General features: G+C 40.8%; 1 protein-coding gene across 1 annotated transcript in view; it reads left to right on the top strand.

Moving 5' to 3' along the window:
* Positions 1 to 685: 685 nt before the first annotated feature.
* The window catches only part of ptprn2 (protein tyrosine phosphatase receptor type N2), a gene marked incomplete at both ends in the record, with an annotated part of 124,488 nt that continues 99,111 nt past the window's right edge, over positions 686 to 26,062 (top strand). The window contains 3 exons of the mRNA XM_080050201.1: positions 686 to 770; positions 13,496 to 13,546; positions 19,579 to 19,692. Of these exons, the coding sequence (XP_079906327.1) occupies positions 686 to 770; positions 13,496 to 13,546; positions 19,579 to 19,692 (250 nt within the window). The remainder of the gene's footprint in view (positions 771 to 13,495; positions 13,547 to 19,578; positions 19,693 to 26,062) is intronic.

Here is a 26,062-nt window from a genome sequence, read left to right as displayed (position 1 = left end):
AAAAGTTACCTTTTTTAAACTATTAGTCAGTGTCATATGTGGGCCTTTTATTTTATTCATGTCTGTGCATGTCCATGTTTTGGCTTATAGATCACCACAATAGTTTATAAAGGACCGTAACACTTCTGTTCTTCTATAGCTTTCCTATAATGGCATTTGTGCTGTGATATATTGTGTGTTTCTCATAAATCTACATTTTGAACAGTCAAGTTAATAAGACGAATCAATCAACTTAAAAAAAAATCTCCAATCTCCACGGTTTTCTGTGTTGCCTTCACGGCTTCTGGGCAGTAATCATTCCTGTCCTCTATTCACCCACCCATTCATCCATCTTTCCTTCATCCATCTCTCCTCCGTCCGTCCTTCCACGGCGCTGTTGCACGCCGCTGCGCGCATCGTCCCTCCTCGCCATGTGTGTGTTGACGTCAGAAACTTAGGAGGGGCTCCTCCGTCAAGCTGGTCGCTGTTTGTGGTGCTGAAACAACGCCTGTATTGTGTTGCCATTTAGCGATTTTTTTGTTGTGCATTTCCTGTTTTATTTTCCTTCCCTCGTGCGCTCTTCTTTTGCCTTCCAACATGCCCCTTTAGTCCGAGTAGCTCGCACCTGAGTCGGCGTTGAAGACGTGCTGTTTTAGCCGGAGGTGTGCGATGGATTAGTGGGGCTGTAGAAAGGCAGGAGCACGGTATGGATCCACGGTGGTGTCCCATCCTCTTCGCTGCATTGGCGGCCAGCCTCTGCTCCTCACCTGCGTTCGCCGACAGAAAATTTGGTAAGCAGCTGTGTTCGAGGTCCTTTGATCACTGTAGGGTAATATCCCAAAACCATCTTCAAGTGTTTTTTTCCCTTTTGTTTTGTTTGTTGTTTTTTAGGAAATAGACTGTCCGTGGTGCTATATCTATTCTGACTGTATTGGCTAGTCTGGGTTGTTTACACAAACATTTGCCATATTTTGCAAAAGTTATTTCAAATTATAGCCTATAGTTTAACATAGTATCTGCATATGCATCTTGCAACCTGATTGTTGCGATTTCCAAAAGTTGTGATGTGCTTTGGTGCTGGAGGCTATGTTTGTATATCTGATGATCCAAAAGGAAAAGTTACATAATCTTATCAGGCGTAATGGAGGAAATGTTTGCTCTAGGACCTTTTCTCAGGACTTCATTTATCTTAACTGCTAGTTACATTCAAATAAATACATACAAATACACCACTTGCAACCAATTTTAGTTTTGCAGCCATATCGACGCTTGCAACTATAAAAATGCTCTCAATTCCTAATGGGTTTAAGGGTTTTCGTGCCCATACAAATTACTCATGCCCTTCAGCAGCATGCAATTTTAAATGCAGTTCAATATTAATGTTATCCTATATGCCTCTTCAGGAAAGTGGTCATCTTTCATATTGCCCTGCTTCATTCTCAGACTTGGCTTGGGTTGTATTTTCATTACCCACGATTTGTTCTTCCAGCCCTGCCTTATACTCTGCAGACATTGTCATTAGAAAATATATGGCCCATGTCCAAAGTGTGACATAGTGGAGAGGGCCATCAATTGTGTCCTTTGAAAGAGATTAGAGGATCTTGGTCCAATGTTACTGCTTTGTGATAGAGTGTGTATATGTGTGTGAGAGAGAGTGTGTGTTTCCTTACTTTATACGCCTCCATATCTGGTCCAGGACCAGCAGTCAAAAACACATGGCAGTACAAACTTTATAATGAGCATGAGACAAATATAGGTCTCAGGCTGGTGCTCCTGCTATGTGATGATTCATACAGGCACATAGCTGCATTATGTTCTTTATATTTAGAGCAAAAGAGTGTCTGTCCTTTTTTTTCAACACAGTTCTCATGTGCACTTTTATTTTATTTTAATACTTGCGTATATACTTTTTTGCTCTAATTGGCTATTATTTCAGCAGAAATAATATAAAAAGCACATGTTATATGATACATTAGGGGTTTTCTAAAGGCCAATTTATGCTTAGAATATCTGTGAATGAGTCAGTGCTTATTCCCCGAGTGCGTCTCTCATTGAATTCTCAGTGTGTGTCTGGAAGAGGTCTCCATTGTCAGTGTGGCTGCGAGTTTATGGAGATGTTTTTTTTTTTTTTTAATGAGTCCCACCGAGGATTAGGCTTGTGTCATTGGAAATCTTTAGATTAAGGTGTGCTGGAGTGAGGAAGCTGTGCGTAATAAACACAGTGCATATGGATTTGTGTGTTTGTGTATTAGTGTTTGGGTTGGTGTGTTTGTGTGGGAGAGAGACAGCAAGACCGTTCTGCCTTTGTGTATGTGTGTGGGTGTTTCTCACTTGAGTCACTCCGTGGACAGACACAAGACCAGTTTATTGGGGACAGCTAGTATATTGGGGACAAAAATTGTCACCCAAATTGGAAAACAGGGATTTTTGTGGGTCAGTGGTTAGGGTTAGGCAATACTGGTTATGGTTAAAGTATGGTAAGTAATCAATCACCTGAAACTATTACGAGTTCACATAGTTTGACAGTTTAAAGGCAATGTTTTGCAAAGTTTTAATAAAAATAAAAATTTTATATTCTGCAAATATTTATAGTATACAGAAACTAGATAGACAGACAGACAGACTGACCACAACCTTTACATCGGTTATGTATTTAGATAGACTATAGTGTTTTGTTTGCTTGATGGTGTTTTGTGCCCTCAACATAGCCTTCAAGGCAGCACTGCCTGGAAGGCCCTATCCCCTAAATGCAACCCTAACCCTAAACTTAACCAGCGCAAAACACCAAACACTGTTTCCATTCACTCTGACTGGAGCAGAATGATGTTAGCAGTAAAATATTATGACATGCAGTTTGGTCACCTTGGTATGATCACGACGTCCCTCTCCTTTTCGCCGGCAAATGGGGAAGGGTCATGGCTGGGTTAAACATGTTGTGCTTTTGCTGCTGAAGTGACTCACTCAAACAGCCTTGAGTCCAGTGCCTTCAAGCGAGGCATCATTTAAAATGCCTCGCTTGAAAAGAAGCCAGAGGGTGGTATATTTTCTACCAGTGGGAGACATTAGACAAACCTAAAAACACTGTTGCGCATAAATTCAGTCACAAAGTACGCCCTGGGAAAGCTGCATTAGTTTGTTCTACTGATGAAAGAGGGAAATGAAGATGGGATTTAATTTAGTATTGGCATCTTTTCCACAAAGCTTTTATGTTTAGAGTGCACGAAGGTAAATGTCCCTGTTTACACTTAGTTAGGAAGAATAACATTTGAATAATACATTCACTGACTACTGATGAATGGAGTCGTGCCAATGGAAAATTTGCATACATTGATTTAGTTGTCAATCAGCCAATGTTAAAATCCTGTCCAGAATAATATTTTCTGTTTGCAGGGGTTTGACAGTGTCCCCAACCCCATAAACAACCACTGAAAACTGTGTTCTGTTTGTGAACTATAGGTGCAGCAATTTTCCAGCCGCAAGGTCATGTTTTGTACGAAAGGATGAATGCAGAAACTTTGTTGAACAGACTCCGAATCAAGTCAAACAGAGAAGCATAAATGTAATAAAATGTAATGAGTTGCTTTCAGGATTGAACAGAAATTATAATATGAACCCAACTCCCAGTCTAATTCACAAACGTAGCAGGAACACAGTGATCAGATAGATTTTCTAACATTTCTCAAAAGTGGGACTGCATGAAAATGAGAAAAAAAATGAAAAAACATTCACACCTTAATCACGACATCATGATTTTGTTAATTACCAAAGCCGCTGCGTGAAGCATTTTAAACAGGCCTTAAAGGGATACTGCCTCAGCTCGCCTTAACCCACTTCTATTGAAACAACATGTCTTTTAACACTCAAATAAAGGCGTACCACAGTTGTATTGATGGTTGACGTTCGGTTATCTCCCAATACGTTACATAGAGGACGTTGTTGCACATAAAGGCTGGACTGCTGGGACTTTTCATTAGACTATGGCAGGCTATCAACAGCCATCACCTAATACACTCAGACAAGTTAGATTTGATTCATAGGCTGCTGAGCTCTATCCATTTGCCTCGGTGCTATGTCATCCCATATCTTATAGTGCTTGCTTCTAAATCATCTGAGAGGATTGAAATGTGGACAGATATTTTACAGCAGCGTGTAGATTATGAACACGGTATATGTTTGGAAAGTGAGGTTGTACATCCCGCTCCAATGGAAGAGGTTTGTTTTCATCCTATATATGTTGTGTGGCTGTGTGACGTCTTATTTCCTGAGTTGCTAGGACACTCCCTGGCCGTTCCTTGGGGACCGCCGGTTATTTCAAAGTGGTTTATCCTTGGAATGGTGCAAGATTATTTACAGTTCACATAAGACGCCCATCATACTGAACATTTCATGTTAAAAGGGGGAAATATGAGACTCAACTACAACTGCCAATCCTATTAATGTACTCCTTCTAAAGAAAAATCAAGATTAAGTTATTGGGAAATTCATAACCAAAGTCATCAGAATTCATCGTCTGAATTTCTGCAACAAATGTCATAGCTATCCATTTAATAGTTGCTGCCTGAGATGTGTCCCTTAAGCCAAAAAGCCTTTCGATCAACTGTCCGAACACGTAAAATATTGATTCAGAATAATATGTCAATATATGCTTTTGTATATGCTGTCTCTGCTTCCCCCTGAAACCAAATCATAATTAAAAAGTGATCCAAGAATGAAAGCAAATGAGACTGCGAAAACTTATACAACTCTGCTTTGTGGTGTCTCTGATTCTTTCAGTAAAGGTCACAATGCAATTTTCTTATCTCTTAGGACGACTCTGAATCATCTTGACTGATTTAAGGAAAGGGTCAGCTTGGAGCAGCTAGCGCCAGCTCTCAGTTTGGACTTTATTGACACTTTGGATATGGAGCTTTTCTAGAGGCTGTGACTCATCCAATAAATGCCAAACCATGGATGAGATTTTATCGTGCAATACAGCATCTCTTTGTGCACGACACTGTTCAGGATAGTTAAATTAGCATTTGGTGTGTCATTTGCAAAGCCTGTTTTTTTTTCTAAATTAATCATCTTCTCAACAGCTGCAGTTGGTATAACATCAACAATTTAATGCCATCATCTGTTGTTGAATGTCATTTTTTTCCTCTAAATTCAAACTAAAATACATCATACAGTGTTAATGAACATCCTCTTCTTAGCTGCACTCATCCGACACACAGCTGCTACTGCCCTGTTTTTTAGGGATTCAGTGTGACATGAATTGTTGGCTGATAAGCTATTCATGAAGTGTTGGGTACTGTAAGATTGTTGAGTTAATTTCAAAGTTTGCAGCCTTTGAATGTTAATTTTAATAAGGAAGAAAGCAGGCTGTATGTTTGGGTTGCTTAGGATGCTGCCTGCCATGGCTGGTGTGATAACAGGAAAAGTGCAATGTTTTCTTTGTAAATCGACAGATGTCTGGAGGAGTGTGTTTCTGCTTTGATCGGTTATTGAGATGAGGGGAGTGGGAGCGAATGCGGCTGGCTTTGGTTCTTTGCTTGAGAGGAAAGAAGTCATAAGTGTGTCAAGCTGATGTGTGGAGGCAATCCATCTCATTATTTCTCTTTCCTGCTTGGGTTAAAGACGCGCCAAGGAAGACATTTCTGGGTCAAGGAGGAAGAGGGCCGCATGAGAGGCGAGGAAGGTTATGTTGATTTTTTTTCGAGGGAGGACTGCTCTTCTTTTACACTCTTAATCTAAAATTGAAATTACATTTCACCGGGTTTTTCATTTTTGGAGATTTGTCAAGTGTTAGATTCTAATGTGTGTTCACACTTGTATGTTGGTAAAACAGCTTTACCCATGTGCACATAACGGTGCAAAGAATGTGCTCCTTCGCCATCTACCTGAGCTTCACTGCCTAGTCGTGACGCACACAGTTTGAAAACACTCCTTAGGTAATAAAAGGATGATGGTTGGACTGCTCCACGAGGCCTTTTCACGGCTGTTTCATTCGGTTCAAATGAAATGCTGTTGGTAAAGGGGTCATTGAGAAGGTCACCTCTGTGTTACAGCACCAAGATTTTTTTAATGAGGAAAATAACACCGTAAAGGGGGATAGTGAAGGCTGGGAGTTGAGCACAAGAATGAATCTTTACTATCTCAGCTGTGATTAAAGCAGTGATGTGTCTGCTTGGGCTTAGGGTGAGGCTGATTAATGCTCCAAACCATTTCTCAGAGCAGCGGGGAAACAAAATGACTGTCTTAATATCTACTGCGTAATCTATTGGGGGAGGTATTGTCCCTTTTTTTGTGACTAAATTATATGACCATACTGCCATGGTACATTAGTGACAACACATTTTGCTCGGATCCACTGAAATTCATCAGGTTTGCAGCACTCTACATCTAGCTCTTAATAAAACATGCTGTTTGTAGCATCATTCGAAAACGACCAGTGTGTTTGGCCTGTAATGGACCCTTTTTATTAATAATTGCTCTAATGAGTCAATGTAATGTGAAAGCAGTTGCAAATAGAAGTGAAATCCCAGAGAAATACCACCGACTGCAGGTCCCCTCAGTTATGGAGCGTCATTGTCTGGATTGCTCGATGGTGTATTATGCCCCCAACGGAGCCTTCAAGACAGTGCTACCTGGAAAGTCCTAACCCTAACTTTTGTGCCCCAAACCGTGCCTTCCAGGCAGCGCTGCCTTGAAGGCTCCATTGGGGGCAAAAAACACCAATCACCGTTTGGATTTTATGGCTTTCAACGCAACTGTTTTTTGATTCAGTCTTATTGCTACTACCTATTGAACATAGTGGAGTATTGATAGCCAGATATTTTCCTCCATTGGGCTTAAATTCACCATGTGGCCACTATAATAATAATGTTGCATCTGCTAGATTTGTAAACTGGACACTTTTTGCTAACACATTTTCCACAACAACTTTATTAGCTTTCATGACTATTGTTTCCAGCTTGTTCCGTTGCCCCCAGGTGGCTTAGAATGAATAATAATCCATCCGAAAACTAGACAGGACAAAGATTTAATCAACTAAAGGGAAGTGCTTCATTCAAAACAATCGCAGATGACATTATTGGTAGGAATTCCCTAATTTTAAGATAACAGGCACCGGTTCAATTGTGTTACATTTGTATTTAATGAGAATTCAAGAGACAAGACTGAAACATCTGTGGATTCTCATCACGAAAGATTGCCCCTTTTTAGTGGTGAGAACTGGTCAGAGTAGGTAGAAGTGTGTGCACACTGTTTCAAGCCAAAGTGGGTTCTCAAATGGCCCTCGATCTGAGTGGCTTCAATCCAAAGTTTAAACATCATCTGGAGGACTGGATATTTCCTTTGGGAGCTAGGTGGTAGCCTGATTGACTTTGAGCTCCTCTGCACATGAGAAGGGGGCCGCTTGGCTGTTTGAATCTTCACTCTGGTTCTCCACTTCACCACCCAATCACACCTCAGAGGAGAGGAGAAAATCAAATGTCTGAATGCTCCATCGTGGGTCAGGGAAAAGGTCAAGCTGTCCTATTTCTGGGTGCTCCGTCGGGTTGCCGCAGTGACGCTGCCATCTTTAATTCATGGCGGTTGTCTGCTGCTGTAGCCGGGAGCTGGCAGCTGAGTGACTGAGAGTGACCCGCCTGCCTGGCAAATTCTGAGAATTCTCTGAGAAGTCTGTGACAAATGTGTTTCAGTTACACACTCCTTTTGGCTGTCAGGTGGTTTCACCGCGTCAGGACCCTCTTCCATCAAAGTGACCTCAAAGCCCCATTGACTCCCTGCTTTCAGTTGCTACTAATTATTCATGTTGTACTTTATTCTCTGATGTGTACAATTTGCCTTAAGGGGAGGAAGTATGACATGTTGGATAACACACTGTTTGCTTTATTGCGAAGAGTTGTAGATGAGAACATATCTGTATGCTATGAAGCTATACAGCCAGCAGAAAGCTAACTTAGCTTAGTACATGGACTGGAAACAGCTAACCTGGCTTTGTCCAAAGATAGCTACTACCAGCACTTTTTAAATCTCACTAATTAACACATTATATCTCATTTGTGTGATACAAAAGCCAAAGGAGGGGGGTTGTTATCTTTTGGACTGAGCCTTTACCCGTGTTACCCCCACAACTGTTGAAAGGACATTGTGCATGTTAAGACGAAAAGTGCATTAGGAAATGTAGAGGCTGGTGTTCAACTTTGAATTGCTGTCATGCAGCGCTTGACAAGACTAGAGTCAGACCCTGTGGAGCAGAGGAAAGCTCGGAGCCATCTTTAATTTTAGCAGGAGAGCGCCGTAATGACACAAGCTGTTAAAATCTGCAGACATGGTGTCAAGCTGATGATAATTTGCTTGCAGGTGATGTTCCTATGCGCTGTTCCTGCTCCAGCCGCGCTCCCTTCTTTTTATTTCACTTGCACTTTTGATGCCGCAGTCACCAGCTGTACATTTTCTAAAATGGCTTTTTTGGCTGACAGGACAGGTGTGTGTGTGTGTGTGTGTGTGTGTGCGTGTGTGCGTGTGCGTGTGTGTGTGTGCGTGTGAGCGTGTGTGTGTGTGTGTGAGACTAAAAGTGAATTGGATGTCTCCTTGGTCGCAGCTTATAATAGTAATAAAAGAAATGCTGGTGGCCCCTGAGAGTGAATGATGTATGTCCCGAACTGCAGCCGGCTGTGGGGAATGGCTTTCCTGGCTGCCAGATTCCCAGCATCCTCTTTGGCCCCTCTGACCTCACAGATGGTATCCCGGCACTGGCCAACCACCTGTGGGGGGGGGGGGGGGGATCTCTTGACTCCTTGTTCAGCCTCAGGTTTAGCCACATCGGGACACATTTTACGTTCCAAGCAAGGTCAGCCAATCACGGCCAATCATTTGAAAGGGTCTGAAGCAGCTCCTCCAGACTATACTTTTTCTGAGATGTGTGCAGTGGATGGCTTTATAATGCAAGGGTGGAGGTTAGCTAAGATAATGTTATGGTTTTATTATTTTCTAATGAGAAACTCATAATTGCTTTTCTCTAAATGACCTTTAATGAGCTTTTCCCTTTAAACATGCTCCTCTCTCATTTCACGCCCCAGAGGGTAAATAACACTCATGTTGTTATGTCCCTGACACGCTGTGCAGTGGAGATTCTAGCGGTGTGTGAATTGTTTTGGTGTGTGTGTATAGTATGTTATGTTGATCATTGCTTACTTGTACAGATTAGAAGATGCACTTGCCGTACTTAATAGCAGTTAGTTGTAGCAATGCAGGTGGGGGGAATAGAGGGTAAGTGTTTCTCTGCTATGGATAGATGTTGTGTCTAAGTCACTGTTAATTGATTCAGTCCTGGAAGTGTTTTCATGCAAATCCACATATTTCAAGTAATATGCGAAGACAGACTGAAAAAAACAACAACACTCTAAGATATGTTACATTGTAGGTCTAGCTACCATCTCTTGTTGCACAGTTTTCTCTGAATCCAGATCCATAAGTACAGGTATTTCATGTCAAAAATCTGTAGATGACTTACTGCATCCATTGACCTTCTGGATTCTCCTTGCATGCTGTAAATTAGGTCACAAAGAGCCTATTTTGAGGAGAACCCGCTTCTCATTTACACCACCTGTAGTTGGTTCACATCCAATGCTGCTTCTATTGCTAACAATTGTTTTCACTACTGAGTAGTGACAGTTTGAATGATTATTTGATCGGGGCAAAACGTGAAAAATGCCAATTTCAAGTGTCCTTGTTCTATGCAAAACATCTTCAAATATATATCAACTCAGGGAGTAATTTGTTTTTCACTTAATAAATGTACCAAACAATTAATCAATGCTCTGGTGCTGAATTAATAAGTTAGATGTGATATGTGCTGTGTATTTATTAAGTGAAATGTTGATAGACAGAAACAGTCTCCTGTGGAAATAGATTAAATATATTTGGGGTTGTTTTGGACAGACAAAACAAGCAATTCAAAGACTTTATTTTGGTCTCTGGGAATTTATCATGGGATTTTTTCTTTTCTTTTTACTAGCCTATTTGCTGACATTTCATAGACCAAAGGATTAATGGATTAATAGTTGTTTACAGTTTAACTACTTTTAAAAATAGCTGTGAACTCATGTTTCAATGATTTTTTGTAGCTCTACTTACATCCAATCAAATGAACTTTCAACTGAAAAGCACTCAAATCATCTGTTGACGTTGTACTAAATCCCACCAAGGCTTTACTTACTCAACTTGACAGCCACTTTCCCATTGATGAGCTCCGTCGATTGATCTGTGACGTGGCTGTCATGGTGACAGAGCGGATCACTCAATAGTGAGTGGATCACTCAATAGTGAGTGTGGCCCTTCTTGTGCGCATTTAATTACAAAAGCAAATATGTCTATTCTTTCTTATGATACTTCATTAAGATATAGCCTGTACACAAGCACTCTTCCTCAGACATGCCAGAATCCTCTAAACATTTTTATTTTTTGTTTTTTGTATTACGCCTGAGTTAATCAGCAGCATCCAGTGTGATTGCATTTTAATTAAAAGGCGCATTTTTAATCATCTTGAGTGTGGCGTCGGAGTAAGGGGATGTGGCGTTATCAATCCTATATGTCCCGGCCTATCCCAAACACAATGTCTGACTAACCATGCTTCACTGGATGCTTCGTTAAATGGAAGGTCATAATTAATATTGAGAGCTGACAAGGCCTTGTAGAGATACCGATGAATTAAGCAGGGAAGTGAAGAGGAGGTGAAGTTGAATGGACTGACACTAATTGCAGAGCTGTGAGATGCTTGATCAAGGAGGAATTACATTGCTCTCTCAGCTCCAAGGAGTTTGCCTATATACGTCTTGGTCTCAAAAATGTGTGTTATCTTAGAGTTTATTTTAAGTTCTTGGTTAAAAGAAAACAGCAGGAATACTTAATGAGTTAAATACTAAGACACTTACCACTGGGTGACTAAGCCAAAGACAGTAAAGTAAAAATGAGGGCAATTATTGCTATCATTAATTAATCTGCCAATTATTCTCTTGAACAATCAATAGATTGTTCTATCTAGCAAACTGTTAAAACTTCAAGAATCCCGCCTGAGTCAGTTCTCTGCATGTCCTCTCCTCTTTGGCCCATTTCAACTCTGTCTCTCCAATTTGTCTAATAAAAGCAAAAATGCCCAAAAAATAATCTTAAAAAAAAAAAAAATAATAAGTTTCTCATTGTCAGAATTTTCAAAAGTGACATCTTTAAATTCCTTTTTTTCCTTGTTTCACAATAAAGACACTTGAACTAGATCATTTTTGGAAATTTGTCCAAAAAGTGACATAATCAATTAATCAATCGCGAAAATATCTGATAAGTAATCTAGATTGATCAATTGAGTAATCGACTAATTGTTTCAGCTGGAATAAACATTTCTCAATTATGTTTTGTCTGTTTTTTTGAATTATTTCCCCCCATGGACAGGTACTGTGTGCCTGTTTTATATCTGATATTTAATGAAAATTCTTAATGTATTTTTGGACAATAGTGTATCTAGTTAATGTATGTGGCCAATGTGTTAGCAAACGGTTTCTATAAACACATTTAGTACAAGCAGAGCAACATTAGAGCTAAAATTCACTGTTAAACTAAGGAGGAACGGCACTTCACTGCACTGTGTTTGTCCTTATAAACAACTCTCTTAGCAGTTAAAATGTGTGATTTAAAGAAAATTCAACTATATTTTCTACAGTGCCCTATTGCATTATGTATCATATCATATAATATCTTTGGAAAGGATTTTCCTTATGGAGCTGCTCTGGCAGGGAGAAAAAAAACACTAAACGTGTCTTGAGCTGTCCATTAAAATGAGGGATGTACGAGTACAATAATAATAATAGTATGGTACAAGTTGTCAGAAAAGCAATTTGTGGTGCAGTTTTGGAGCAGTAAGTTGTTTCTCTTCAGTTCAGGACACTCTGCCTTTTTAGTTGTGTTGCAGAGAACGCACTGTGCGACCTTACAGCTCCGTTATGATGCCTGCACTCTACATCGTTAAATAACCATTTTGCTGACATATCGAGGCCATTACCTCCAAAAGGTATAATTTCATGAAAAGTGCCCTCAGCTTCCAAACAAAATGGCTGCATATTGTGCCTGTATAATCAAGTTATCGCGCAGGACTAGACTGAAATAATTATAACAGAATAATGACCCTGGTGATAAATCGTCAAAGAACAAACTTGGAACAAACTTGGAACAAGTGACACCGAACAAAGGTTCCCGTCTCATCCACAGCTGTCCTTGATTATCTTTTCTGTGTGAATTTATCAACAGACTTCTGGCTCTTTTCTCTTGTCATTATTAAAGTGATCCGACGGAGACCTCTCCTCCTACACAGCCTGTTCTCTATTCAGGGTCACAATTTGCTCACCGCTGTCCATGGAGGCCACCGGGCCAAGAGGCCGCATCCAATTACGTCATTCTTAATGATGTAGGAGAGGAAAGGGAACAACACAGATAAAAGAGTGGAAGTGTGAGGGCTGAGGCTTGTCCTAATTGTTTACAGGTTGTTTGTGTGTTGCAAGCACTACGAATGCCATTAACAGTGCAGTATGAGCCTTTCAAGAGCTTCTTGAACAAACCCAAATGTTCTTTGGTGGCTGTTTTTCCATTTCCTGGGTTCGTTTTGACCCTGAATGTGTCATTGTCTGCATTCAGCCCACAAGACGGATAATAAGAAGCTTTCACCCACAGACAATGGGGAGGTTTTTTTTCTACTGAAAACGTGTGAATGTGGAGGATCACCTGTGCAGATCATCAATATGGAACAATCGGTCCTATGCCCGCTTACAAACTCCCACGTGTGAAACCTGAATAATAGCCTACTACCCGCCATCAATTCATTTATTACTAGTCTGCCCTAGTGCGAGCGTTAAAGTGCATTAATATTCACACCAGATTCTTGTATGGAAACGTTGCCCGTGGAGTTGGAGGTATTTGTGTCACAGACAGGATAGGATAAGTCACACTAATTGATGATGGATGGCACTGTCATTAGCAGCAAGGCCCACAGCCAGAGTTAGCAGTAGCCTACTAAGCTGTACTTTTATAGAGTGGTGACATATTTAGAAATTCTGACATTGAGCTAATTCAGTATAGCAGTTTGGTACATTTCCTGTGCATTCAACCATCTGTTGTAAATGTTCTGTTGTATATGCAAATGGCTTTCATTTCTAGCCGTTTATTATGTTTTTCTCTCTGCCCTTTGAAGTTTACCTGCTGGACTTTTCAAATGTTATGTTGTATCAAATTAGGCTGCTGCGAAGTTTCTTTACATTTTAAAGGAATATTATGCTATGCTACACAGCTCTGCAAAAAGCTAAATATGTCCCATGATGTCAAACAATTTTGTAATATTTCAGTATTTCAGTAGTTAAGTATTGTGTTTTGGCATTAAAAATTCACTGCTTGAGTTTTGCTGTTTTTAAACCCTGTTAAAAATAATGTGTGAGGAATTGCCATGTGTTGAGCAGTAATATATGAATGTTTTCTCTTATTACACCTACAGGTTGCCTGTTTGAAGACGAGCTCTGTACACGCTATGAGTTCTGCGTCAATGGTAAGTTGGACTCAGAGAGTCATGAACGCCCACCGCAGTTCATTTTACATCATTGACCCAACACAGCTCTGATGTAGTCCTTTCTATTTTCAGTCTTTCTATTGATTGATAGATGGTCATTGGAGAGTTGCTCACAGTATATGTTTGAGTTTCAGCTCATTTCGGATGTATGAGTCATGTTTAAAAGAGGCATTAAAACAAGACACAGCACTATACCACCAAACAATACATCTCATTAATTTAACTAGCTACCTCCCCTTTCTATATGCCCATGGTTTCCTCAGGACCGCAAAGGGTCACTACCTTGTATACAAACCATATTGTCTTGTGATGATGGATGTGTCTGTGTCTGTGTCAGTTGTTGCCACAGCAACGCGTCAATTGATACGTGGAGGAAAATGTCCGTGGGGGCTTTTCCCAGCGTGGCATTCAGCAGAATCACAACAACGTGGGGGTTTGATATTCAAGAGGATTGATAGCATTTCTATATCCAGGATCATCTCCACGACAGAGCCATCTTGAAAGGTTAATGTATTCTTACGGTTTTAACAGGCAGGGAGGTAGGATTGAAACAGTACTGTCCCCCTGATGCATAGAGCATATCAACATATTTTCCAGTGTGTGATAAAATGCCTGTGCTTTCAGCTTGTTTGTTTTCGTATGACTGAGTTTTTTTTTTTTGCTCCTTTCATTTACTTTCATACAATCAATTTCACAAACAAGATGAAGCCAAGCAGAGGGAACAATACAGAATAATTACATGCAAAACATGATGTGACCTATAGGAGACAGCACAGAGTAACACACAGGACAAGCAATGAATAAAATGGACAAGTACCAGTTTGAATATTAATAAGTCAATAAGGAGAGGAGGATGGGAATGACCTGAGATACATTAAGCTGGTGTGTCTATGTAGTCCTATATTTATGTGGGTAATTGTATACAAAATACTTCTTATTACAACATATTCCAGTCAAGTTGCTTTTAGTCCAGCATAATCAATTGATATGGCCTGCAACTAATATTTGTTTACTGTCTTGCGAAGGGGGTAAGATTGTATAGTGAGGGGTAGTCAGTAGTCTTTGGATTTGGAACTTGTAAGAGAACCACATTTGGAGACCCTCATTTCCATATTAACCCGGTTTAGGAGGAAACAAGGGAAGATAAGGTGGCGCTAAAGAAAAAAATATATATATATAAAAAACCAGACTTTAATTACACAGACTACATTGGTCCAGAGGGTGAAGCCTAATAGAGGGAAATTGCTGACACCTCAACAGAAAACCTCCCAGAGGTAGAGAGGAGGGTTGTGGTGTGGAAGTCATATATTTCCACAATAGGCAATCATGCTGCAACGCTATGGTCATTTATTTTAAGATTTAATGCTTCTCTTTTCCCTATATATCCTGTTTTATTTTTTTATATTTCTTTTACCACGCTTTGGCCCAGGGAGAAGCCCTCACATTACACTCTCTCACGGTAAAATGTAATTACAAGCGCTATGCTCCATAAAGGCGAATATATGTATATACAGGCAAGAAAGAGTAATGTTGGATTAATGTTGTACCTAATATGCAAGTAATGGGGCATTAGTTAGCTACTCCATAACCCTCTAAACACATTCTGTCACTCTCTGTCGGACTCCCGATGAACGGCAGCCACCGGGCAGACAGAGGAGGAGAGGTGGTGGTAACTAGGTCTGCCACTTCAACTCTTCCCCATTACAGGTCCCTGAAGGAGTAACCTGGTTTATTCTGGGCTGGGCCAACTGTGCCTTTCTTCCTCACCCGACGCTGTTGCCATGCAAACTGGCTGTTGCTTTCTGTGGTGTCAATCAGCACCATTTTGAATGGGTTTGACTGTCATTTACAGTGCATATAATACGTGTAGGTGTTGTGTTATTTAAAAAAAAATTGTATATAAAATTGACCCCTTGAATGTTAGACTAAGAACAGATCCCTACAAAATGATCCAAATTTATAACATATCCAGTATCCATCCCTTTTAACAGGACACATCAAAATGAACAACTGTTCAGCCAATTTAATGTTCAAAAACATTTGGTTATGTTGGTCAAGCTTTATGTTCTGTATACTGTTTCATGGGGCGATTTGAAAATTCCATGTCCTGATTTATTTTTCCAAAATAATCATGTCCCCTGATATAATCCCGTTTATCATTTATAAATTGTAATGTCCAATGGTGCTAAGATGGCTCTTTATAGGCTCTAGTTGCTTCTAAAGTTGCATTTACTAAACACTGACTTGAAGGGCCGAATACTTATTCAGTTTTATATTTTTAATTTAAATCCATTTGTCGCATTACATCTATTTTAATCAATTGCTGTTGAACAATAAAACACGAGTCATTAACCTTTGAAGACTTTTTCAATAGGGTACAACTAGTAGTGGAAAGTTTTCCTTCACTATGTTCCTCTCCTGCAGATGTTGTCATTGATTGAGTGGGTCAATTACCATCCTCCATGTATCATTTAATTTGGCTGTCATGTCTCATTTTTGGAGCCAACCATTTAAAATCTTTATTCCCATCTTCACATTGTCAGAGGTTCCTTCTAAAAGGATATGGGATTATACCCTGAGACCGGAAATGCATTTTCATTTGATGCAACTCTCATGAGTCTGTGTGGCTTACTGCCATGATAAGCTAAAGTAAAGTACAGTGGATAAGTGCTACATGTCTCCCCTAGGGCTCCGGTTGCCTCCTATTAAACACTTAACCAACAGTGTTTTATCGATTGGCGGTTATCTTGCCTCCACGTGGGTTCAGTATCACCAGAAAACGTCTGCGCTGTATTTTAGATTTGAATGATTTAGGTGGTGCTTCTATTGATCCAGGCATGCGATGAGTTCAAGTGCAACATAATCACTTTACATTAACCACAACGGAATCTATAATCGCAGACAATATGCATGGGCAAAGAAAGAGCACCGAGGCAGATTGGTTTTTATACAACAATAATCCAACAGATACTCAGCTAACAGTTAAATATTAAGGATAGCGTGCAAACGTTATAACACAACCTCTTCACAGGCAAATATGTAGGGGTATAACAGGAGAAGGAAACAGTCACTTTAAAAATCAATGTAATAATGGAGCTAATATGTTCTCCACAGCCGAATTGCATAAGCAGTTTGTTCTGAAGTAGCCCTTAGAGTCCTTATTCATTTCACTATTCATATGTAGATTGCAGCGCATGCATACGTCTAATTATCATTCCAAAGCCATCATTTTCATGTAGCCTACAAAAGAAAAAGGACCTGAATAATTTGAAAACACTTCATTAATCATACCCTGATCACTTTAGCTCCTGTGCCTGTTCTTCCTTATTAGCGGACTACATCTGGCCGGTCTCGCTGCATTGATTTGGTCCTATTCATTTTCATTGACGCGAGCTGCACACTTGCTAATACACCTGTTCCAATACGTCTTAATTTGTCTCCTGGGTCCGCCTTGGCCTGCTCCTTGACGTACAGTCTTCGCTGACTGTCAGCTCCAGTGTTTGCTCCTGTTAGCCCGAGGCATTGACTCTCACTAGTTTGAATAGCTTCAGCAGCAGCTGTGTCTGTCAGTGACAGTGGGAGGAGAGAGATGGCTGTTTACCATTTTATTTTTTTAGCTGAAAAATCTTCTTCTTTTGGTCCTGTCAACATGGTTCTCGTCCAGATATAGCTTCTGTTAAGTGAGAATGTGGAGCATTGTAGGCCTACGTCTAAGGATTGACTGATTGATGCTGCGGCCTGTTTTATTCACTATTGATTGCATTGATTCAAGGTTCATTTACATTGCAGTTGCCGTTTGCTCGTCACAGCCACAGCGTTGGCCCTGTCTCTCAAGGTGGCACGAATTGATCTCTTGTCAACTTAATTAATATTTCCTTTAACCCGACAGTTGATCATTAGAAAATCCCTGTGTTCTGCTCTGCTTGATAAACTTATCCCACAAACACCCTTCAATGTGTTGGACCTGGATGTATCTCTTGCACTATGGCAGTCTGTTATCTGCAGACATATTTCATGTGTTACTGTATTATTTTCAGATCTGGACGCTCCTCCAATCAGGAAATACAAATTTTGGGTTTTTTAGCTGTCAAAAAAGGGGCAAGGAAAAATATCAGTGTTTTTCCTGCGACCTGTCTACTACAATGTAGGCTTCTTGCTTTGATAAACGCAGTATTTTGTATACATAATGTAAAGTGACAGAGCAGTGTCTTGTAATTTATCATGCATGTGGCTTCAATAACATCTCAATAAATCATTCGGCTGTTATAAAACACCTCAGACTGCTATTTTTGATGCACTATGTCTCCCGTGTGTTTCGGTGTCTGTGTGTCTGGTTGCTACCAGGAAATGTCCCTGACAACGAAGAGGGAAGTAACGTGTTTGACAGTGGCTGTTGTCATGGAAACAAACGAGGGATGCAGAGAATGAAACCTTTTACAGTTTCCCGTCACTTGTTGTGTCACTGTCACCATCCCTCATTCATTTCTCACATAATGTATGGTGTTAGCATCTAGCTGGGGGAAAATAAATCATTCTAGGAGTCCTTGACAAAATCTGATTTTATAAAACAATGTCAAAACATTATTTTGTCTGTACCCACCAGGATATCATTAGAAAAGCGGGGTTGTTGGCAAAGAGTAATGAGACCGCGCTGACTATGATGATCTGTGCATGTGTAGGTGGGAAGTTTTTACTTCTGCGCTGTTTGAAATCCCGAAATAACTCCTGAGTGTTTGTGCTGTGTTTTCTATGCTAATTCACCACCTCCCACAGGCTTTTCCCTGTAGCCTACAGAGCTGTCTACTAACGGGTCACAGGCAAAAACATACAGCGATTTGCGCTCAGCATAAGAATTGAATCGAGTCTCACATCACATTATTATCTTTCTAATTATTGGTCTCTGAATTGTTCCACCGAGCATATATGACACTGTAATTAAAAAAAAATTTATTCACAGGTGAAAAAGTAGAGGAAATATTTCTCCTTTTCCCTCCTTGCTGAAAGCCGAAGCTTGACATGCTCCTCTCCGTGTCAAAATGCTTGTGAATTACAGATAGGCCTATTTATCTATCATCCCAAAGGCTATGTACTCATCTATGTTTCTGTCCCTGGTGTAAAAATGGCTTTGGAGTAGAAGACAGAAAATTGCAGCATATAATGGACATCGGTGTTACTGTATTCCTCGGTGCCGGATGTGTTATTGAGTATCAATCATACCATAGATGTCTGCCTTCAATGTCGGACATCTTGGGGCTAATTAATGGGATGCTGCGGCGCGTGACAAAGTGTTGATTCACATCATTAGATCCCGTTTAATCATAGTGGCATCCTCACACATAGTCTCACACGGTGATATGCATGATTGCCCCCCCCCTTTCCTCCCCCCCCCCCACACACAGACACACACTCAGAAAAGAGATGGCTCAGATCAAATCTGCGGGAAGCATCTCCGGAGATAACCCGTGAGGCTGACTTTCATTTAGTGAGTTAACCAACAAGATGCATGGATTCCTGTCTCCAGCTGAGAGAAGGTGACAACAGAGGTCATTTATATTCTGAGCGTAACTTCTGCACGATGCCTTGTGACCTCCCTGTGCCTCAGCATCCCTTCTGAGGGCTAGACCAGCCATTGAATTACGGGGGCCAATTGGGAGTCGGTGGCATGGGTTGCCTAGCAACCTGTATTGAGTGAGTCGGGAGTCGTCCTGATATGAAGATTACCAGGGTCCCTGATAAAGTCCTTTCCTGCCATGAACGGCTGCTTATCACGGCGCTGTCAGAGGAAAACTGTCAGCTATTAGCTTCCTATGAAACAGGTAGTTAAAGGTATAGACACTGCAGGTGCCACACATTTTCAACATTTCATTCAGGGCATGTCATTTTACTTCACCAGACAACAATCAATGTCAGAAAAGTGTAAGCCGCCTATTAAATCTTTCTCTCACTTTCAGCCATGAACACATATCCATAGGAAGGTGTTTACACCGCTCTCCTCTCTTCTCTTTCTGTAGATGGAGTGTTTGGAAGGTGCCAGGAGTTGGCAGGTGCAGACCTGGTCACATACGACATCTCTTCCTCTGCTCTGGAACGCCTCAGGATCCTCCTACAGAAACTGGCGCACAGAGGTATACACATTCTGCCTGTTTGCCTGTCTGTCTTTGTCCGAGTGTCTATTATTTTTCTTCTTCTTTTCATTCCTATATCAGTCTTGTACAGGGCTTAGAGTGAATGCTTGACAGCTTCCATTGTGTGAGAGGCAAGCCAAACAGGCCGAGCTGTCTATTTGGCTTGCATTGCACACAGCACTGTCGAGCTAGAACAGGTCATTTGACTCATATCGGGCCATTGTTTGGCCGTCATCATTGCCCAACTCCAGCAGCCGATGTAATTGGCTTGTATCATGGTAGGATATTTAGAGATAATTTTGTGGCTGAGTAACTGCGAGGTGTCCAGCTTAATCACATTACACAGTGTCTTCTACTCAATCAATGGCAGCAGCTAATGCGTTTGTGTCATCTACAGGGGCATGTAGTGCATTTACAACAAGATCTCTTATCAGTAACTAGGTCATAATGTTGGAATAGGTATCAGTGGCCCAAGTTTCCCAACCTCAAGCAAAGCTGGAGCCATGTTGAGAATTCTAAATTCTCTCCAGCACATCTCACCAGCTCTGTCACGTTAAAACAGACAAAGTTTGTATTCATGTCTTGTACCGGCTGGAGTAGACAGCAGCTAGAAATGACTGGAGCCTCCAGGCAGTCTGCTGTTATGGATCCGCTGCTGTAACTGCTAAACAAACCACTCTGGCAACAAGTAACTTAATCTTGGAAAGCATTTTCTGCCCATGAAATGCCAACAATTCAGTTTAAAAAGTGAAAGTCATTTATGTTGGCAAATATAATACTTGATTTTTATGGGTCTGTGTTGGCTGATAAGTATGCTATTTCCTTGCAAGTGTCCTGTTTGTTATAGGCGTAGACAGAGACTGAATGTTCAGGTTTCTTCTAAATGAATTCCAATGATTTGCTTGGAGGGTTTGTCTAAAGCAGCTCAGCTGAACATACAGCAATGCATCTACAATTCAACATATATGGAGAAATGTTTTCAATCATAATGTACTTTCAAGGAAAATTCCTCTTGTCTTCTTTAACTTCTGCCTTAAACTGTATATCCTTGCAAAAAGGACAGATCTGTCTATTTTCCCTATAATGAATTCAACATGTCTTCTTTCAGGAAAAGTCCTAGGAAACTATGAGGGAAATCTGTAGGAAATCATTCATCTATATTATACCAATCTAATTTATAAAGACTCCCTGGGAAAAAAATGGTGTTTGTTTTTCCATGATGTCTCCACACATTTAGCAGCCTGTAACTGCAGCAATGACCCACCAGGGGGCAGTAGACACCTTTTATACACACCATGACCACCACAAACATCCGCCCTCCAAACATAATTGGCTTAGCAGGCCACTCTGAGCTTAATATCTTTTAACAGGCGTGAACCAGTGTTGAAAATCATTAAGAGTGCGCAGTCGGCCAGAGGAAATCTGAGAAGAAGAAAAAAAAAAAAGCTGCAGTGATGAATATTAAACCAGGCGAGACCACACATTTATTCTAATTACTGCTCAGAAATAAACAAATGAGAGTGAGGAGAATGAGCGGAGATGTGGTGTGTAATTTCTTCCCCTGGTCTGTTCTTAAAGAGGTGTTTAATTCTTCAGATGCCTTTCATCATGATTCTCGCTCCCTGACCTTGTGTTTTTTAGACACCCGTGGAAACGGACGCCAGCAGACATGACATCATATCTTTGAATCATTTTCCAGCCCTCTTTGCTGTCTTGTAGGATCACGTCCACACAGACACACAGCATTACCTTCAGATGAGTCCACAAAAGCGCTGTTAATGCTCTGTGGCACGCTATTCTTATCAGCTCAACAAGCTATTGAAGTGTCATCTCTGAGACGTGCGGGTCTCTTTTTTTCTTTTCTTCTCTGAGCCCAGACAGGGTTATTGAGACCATTGTACTGTAACCTAAATTGAAGAGATGAAGGGGGGCAAGGAATGAGGGGGAACATCAATTGAATCGATTTACAATCCCCTTTATCTTGCATCAGAGACGACAGGTAGAAATCACACAATCTCTGCTCACTGCACACATCACCAATGTCATTCAGATCAATAGGAATTGACCCTTGTACAAAAAGGGGGCTTAGGTTGTCTGGATTTGTCCCCATTGGGCGATGCACAACGTCCAGTATAAAAAAAATGTTACCGCAAAAACCCTGTTCAATGCAAGGGCCTGTCACCCAGCTGCAAATATCTTTTTATATAACACAGCAACCAAAGCTAGGTGACTTTAGTATTCACTATGTGCAGCCGCAGTGTGTCTACACGTCTCATGGCCAGGCTGCTGACATATTGTTTTGGACTCTTTATGGCTCTGCTAAATGTGTGTGTGTGTGTGTGTGTGTGTGTGTGTGTGTGTGTGTGTGTGTGTGTGTGTGTGTGTGTGTGTGTGTGTGTGTGTGTGTGTGTGTGTGTGTGTGTGTGTGTGTGTGTGTGTGTGTGTGTGTGTGTGTGTGTGTGTGTGTGTGTGTGTGTGTGTGTGTGTGTGTGTGTGTGTGTGTGTGTGTGTGACTGCCATTGTGTGAAGACACACACACACACAGGAGCTTATTCTTTAACTAGTGTATTAATTTTGATGTGCAAAATATTCAAAAGGTGGAGGATTTAATTGGAACATTTTGTTAAAATAACTAAAGAAAGTGTTTCTTGGTGTTGCTGCTATACGTAGACATTTAGTCTGAGGTCTCAGGGAAAATGTTCCCTAATGTCACAATAGTTTACTTATTGTTGTTGTTTAAGCTAAGGTATTTAAGTAGAATTTAGTTCTAAGAAGAGAAGGTGTAATTTTGGGTAGTGAATGAGTTAGAAATGTTTTCTCTTTGTGAATAGAAAGTTTTGACTTATAGAATAACTAAATTAATGAAATTTTCCAGAGTGCCGTCATCTGGATGATCAACAGATAATATCTCTAAGAGTAGAAGAGTAGACAGAGTTAGCAGCTTCAACAAAGCGAGACCCAGATCTGTGCAACATTTGAGGGATGTTTCACAATCAAATAACAGGTGATAAATGATACATTGTTAATGGTCAGTTGGACAGGTTACGTTTAATACTTCTTCTTTTTTTAATCTGGTTTTTTGTCTAATTTTTTAAACTACTGGTCAGTATGTATTCTGTCAAGCTCTCAACATCGGAGAGAGAATGGTGTCTGTATGTCCTTGTTCTTGATGCAGTCCAGTCAAAAAACTACACTAACCTGCAGTTGATTTGACCTCCTTGACCCCGTGCCGAGAGGTGGATACTCATACTGCACAGACAGGTGAAGGAAGATGATGCGTCGTGACATTTGCTTTGGCTCCATTGACAGGAGTCGTCAGTCAGGGGGAATCAGTGACCGTAAACTGACACAGTGTCACTCCAGTGCTACTGAAACCCCAGTGTTACCCGTAGGTCCGTCTTTGCCTCCTGCACAAACATGTTTTCTTTGACAGACAATCCACATAAAAAAAAAACTATTGTTGTTCTTCCTCGCAGTCTGCTCTGTCTGTTCCTTGACAACCCTCACTGGATGGCGCGAGGCAGACAGAAGTCAGACACACTGCTGCACTTACATAATGCCATGTGAGAACGAGAGTGCCTTCAACTAATTCAGTGGGAGTCCTTGGCTGTGGAGAGAGCAGGATCATTTCAAAGAAACCTGTTGCAGATTTTAACTGGAAATTACTTTTGTAGATGTGAAGTACATGTAGCAATGCATAGGATATGATAACACATTTAACCTTTCTGACCTGCTAATGAGTCGGTCATTACAAATTCACACTGTGAAGCCAAATGGACCAAAAAATAACAGAACTATATTTTGAATGCTTATGAAGTTGCCAAAGCTGCTAAATATGTGTGTCCGGATTGTGTTGAAACGTGTACACGCTGATGATATCAGCAATATGTTCTGTTATCAAGGACAGGGCATCCATACAAATGTGGAGTTTAGTGCTTAATATGGCTGGGTATTGGCAAGGACTTCACAATATTAGACCCATCACGATACATGGGCCATGATATGATATATCATGATATATTGCTATATATTTCTGATATTCCACATAATTCACTAAAAACGTAAAAGCTGAAATACAAGTTGCTGTGTAAGATCTGGGTAATCTTAACAAATCACATCACAGTATTTAGAATTCAAAAGATCGATATTTGGGACTGCAAATTGATACAGATATCACGAAAATAAGTATCAAATTAAAAGTAAAGCAGAAGATGAAATGCACTTAAAAGTGCAACCATATGTGTCATACCGTTGTTTCAGTTTTTGTGTGTTGGATTGACACATTTCATTGTGACTAATTAGGTAGAACTTGCTGCTAAATTATTCACGCTCTCTTTCCTTAATGGCTTTAAAATCAGTTGGCGGACTGAACTAGAGGAAAGAGGAACATTTGCATTTCAAAAAAAGCACCAGATGAAACTACAAGATGTGTCGAGACAGGATCCCAACTAATAGGCTTTGAATATTTAGGAGCCCCCCCCCCCTCGCTCTCTCTCTCTGTCACACAGAAAACAGACAGGAGGCCAACAGAAATATCTTGCTTGTTTGAAAGCTGTTGCGCTAATGGCACGGCGTTAATTAACCGAGGCATTTTCCTGAGACGGCACGCTATCCTTAACAGGCAAAAAAACGGCAGCGCTTGTCGATTGGAACCTGCTCTTTCTCTGGTCTTAGAGAGATGAATTTGCATGACATTTAGCTTCCTTACTGCCAGGATAATCAGCTGAGAGGTTGATTGAGAGAAATTCCACCATACAGGCTCCTGCTGCTTTTTTCTTCCTGACTTTTCCTTGACACAAAATGGCTCATTTCGTTTCTGTAATTTAGTACATAGTCTACCCCCCCTCCTCCCCCCCACCTCCCCTCTCAAGTGGGGCCCATCACGCCACACAAAACATGGTATGTATGGAAATGAGTGCACCCCCCTCAGGAGACAGAGGGGATAGAGGTGTCACAGTCAATGAAGCCCTAGCCCCAACCTGCCGTGGCGCCATCACACTCTAAACCCATTTAGCCAGATATGCAGTTAACCCGCAGGTACCATATGGATCCTTTTGGGGTGGAGTCAGACCTGATTTCCCCTGGCCACTGATGATGATAGCATAAATAAATCACCGCCGCGATAATATATATAACAAGTATACACCACATCGGTTAAGCCACGGGTAGTTAACTGTCATTGTTGTACGGATGGATGGGCCTGAGCTTACGTTCCACAACAGTGACACCATACGCTGCTTTGTGCTCTGTACAGCACTGCCAAGAATGACTGGAGGCATCTGTAGCTGCTCTGCATCGCTCAGATCCTCATCTGCTGCTCATGAATATCTGTGAGAAGAGAATAAACCCAATGTCTGTGTGGGTGAGACACCGGGCTGATGAAGACATTCTGCAGTGTTGATACTTTTCATTTTTTTTCCGTATAGGTTTACGCCCAAGGTATGAGTTTATTGTTAGGGAACATGTCCACATCATTAAGAGCAGTGTTTCTTTAGCCTTAGCCCAGTGAGAGGTTAGGTATGTGGCAGCATAGAATGTAACATAATTACCTCTTTCTCATTAAAAATAAATGCTTCTGCTATGCTGGAACGAAATGTGTGATCAATGAGCATCTTGGCTCCTTTAAAATAAAAAAAATCTGTGGTATTTCTATATGCTCTTTGCTAGTGGAATGCTGCGCCTCTTGGCTCATCGGGAATGGGGCCATGTTGTATCTTTTTTTGCTTGGGTAGCTCCATCTGGTCCTGGCACCACTGCGCTTTGCCCCTGCCCAGGAGTTCTGCATCCCAACTATGTGTTGGCAATTAGCAGAGATGTTGGCATGACGTCAGGCTGCAGTGTGACATTCTCCCTGGGCTTGTTGAGTGTGTGTGTGTGTGTGTGTGTGTGTGTGTGTGTGTGTGTGTGTGTGTGTACATTTTTATGTATACATCCATGTGTACATGAGTTTGAATGTGTAGTCATGCCTTTATTTTGTGTCATAATGTTATAGCTCCTCTACTGTACCATTGTAATTCATCCTGTTTTTTCTTTTTCAAGTAAAAATGATAGCACATGGATAATGTACCATGAACAGTGAGTGCTAAAACATTTGAACAGAATCTTCTGTTGGTGATTTTCAAATGATTCAGTGTGTTCCAGGTCAAGGTGATTTTTTCATACCCGTGGGTAGATTTGTTTTGCAGCAGATGATAATATAATGAAAAAAACAGGAACATGGAACGGAACAAATTAAAACATATGCAAAAATGATAAGAAAGTACTTACTTGAATCATAATGGCGTGCATACTTTATTAGTCCATGTTCACTTTATTAGTCCATATATTTCAGTATTTTAAATATTGCATACATTGTAGTCTTAGGATAAAG

This window comes from Ammodytes marinus (assembly GCF_949987685.1).
Source record: "Ammodytes marinus genome assembly, chromosome: 21".
Taxonomy (NCBI): domain Eukaryota; kingdom Metazoa; phylum Chordata; class Actinopteri; order Uranoscopiformes; family Ammodytidae; genus Ammodytes; species Ammodytes marinus.
This window is presented reverse-complemented; position numbering and strand designations above follow the sequence as displayed.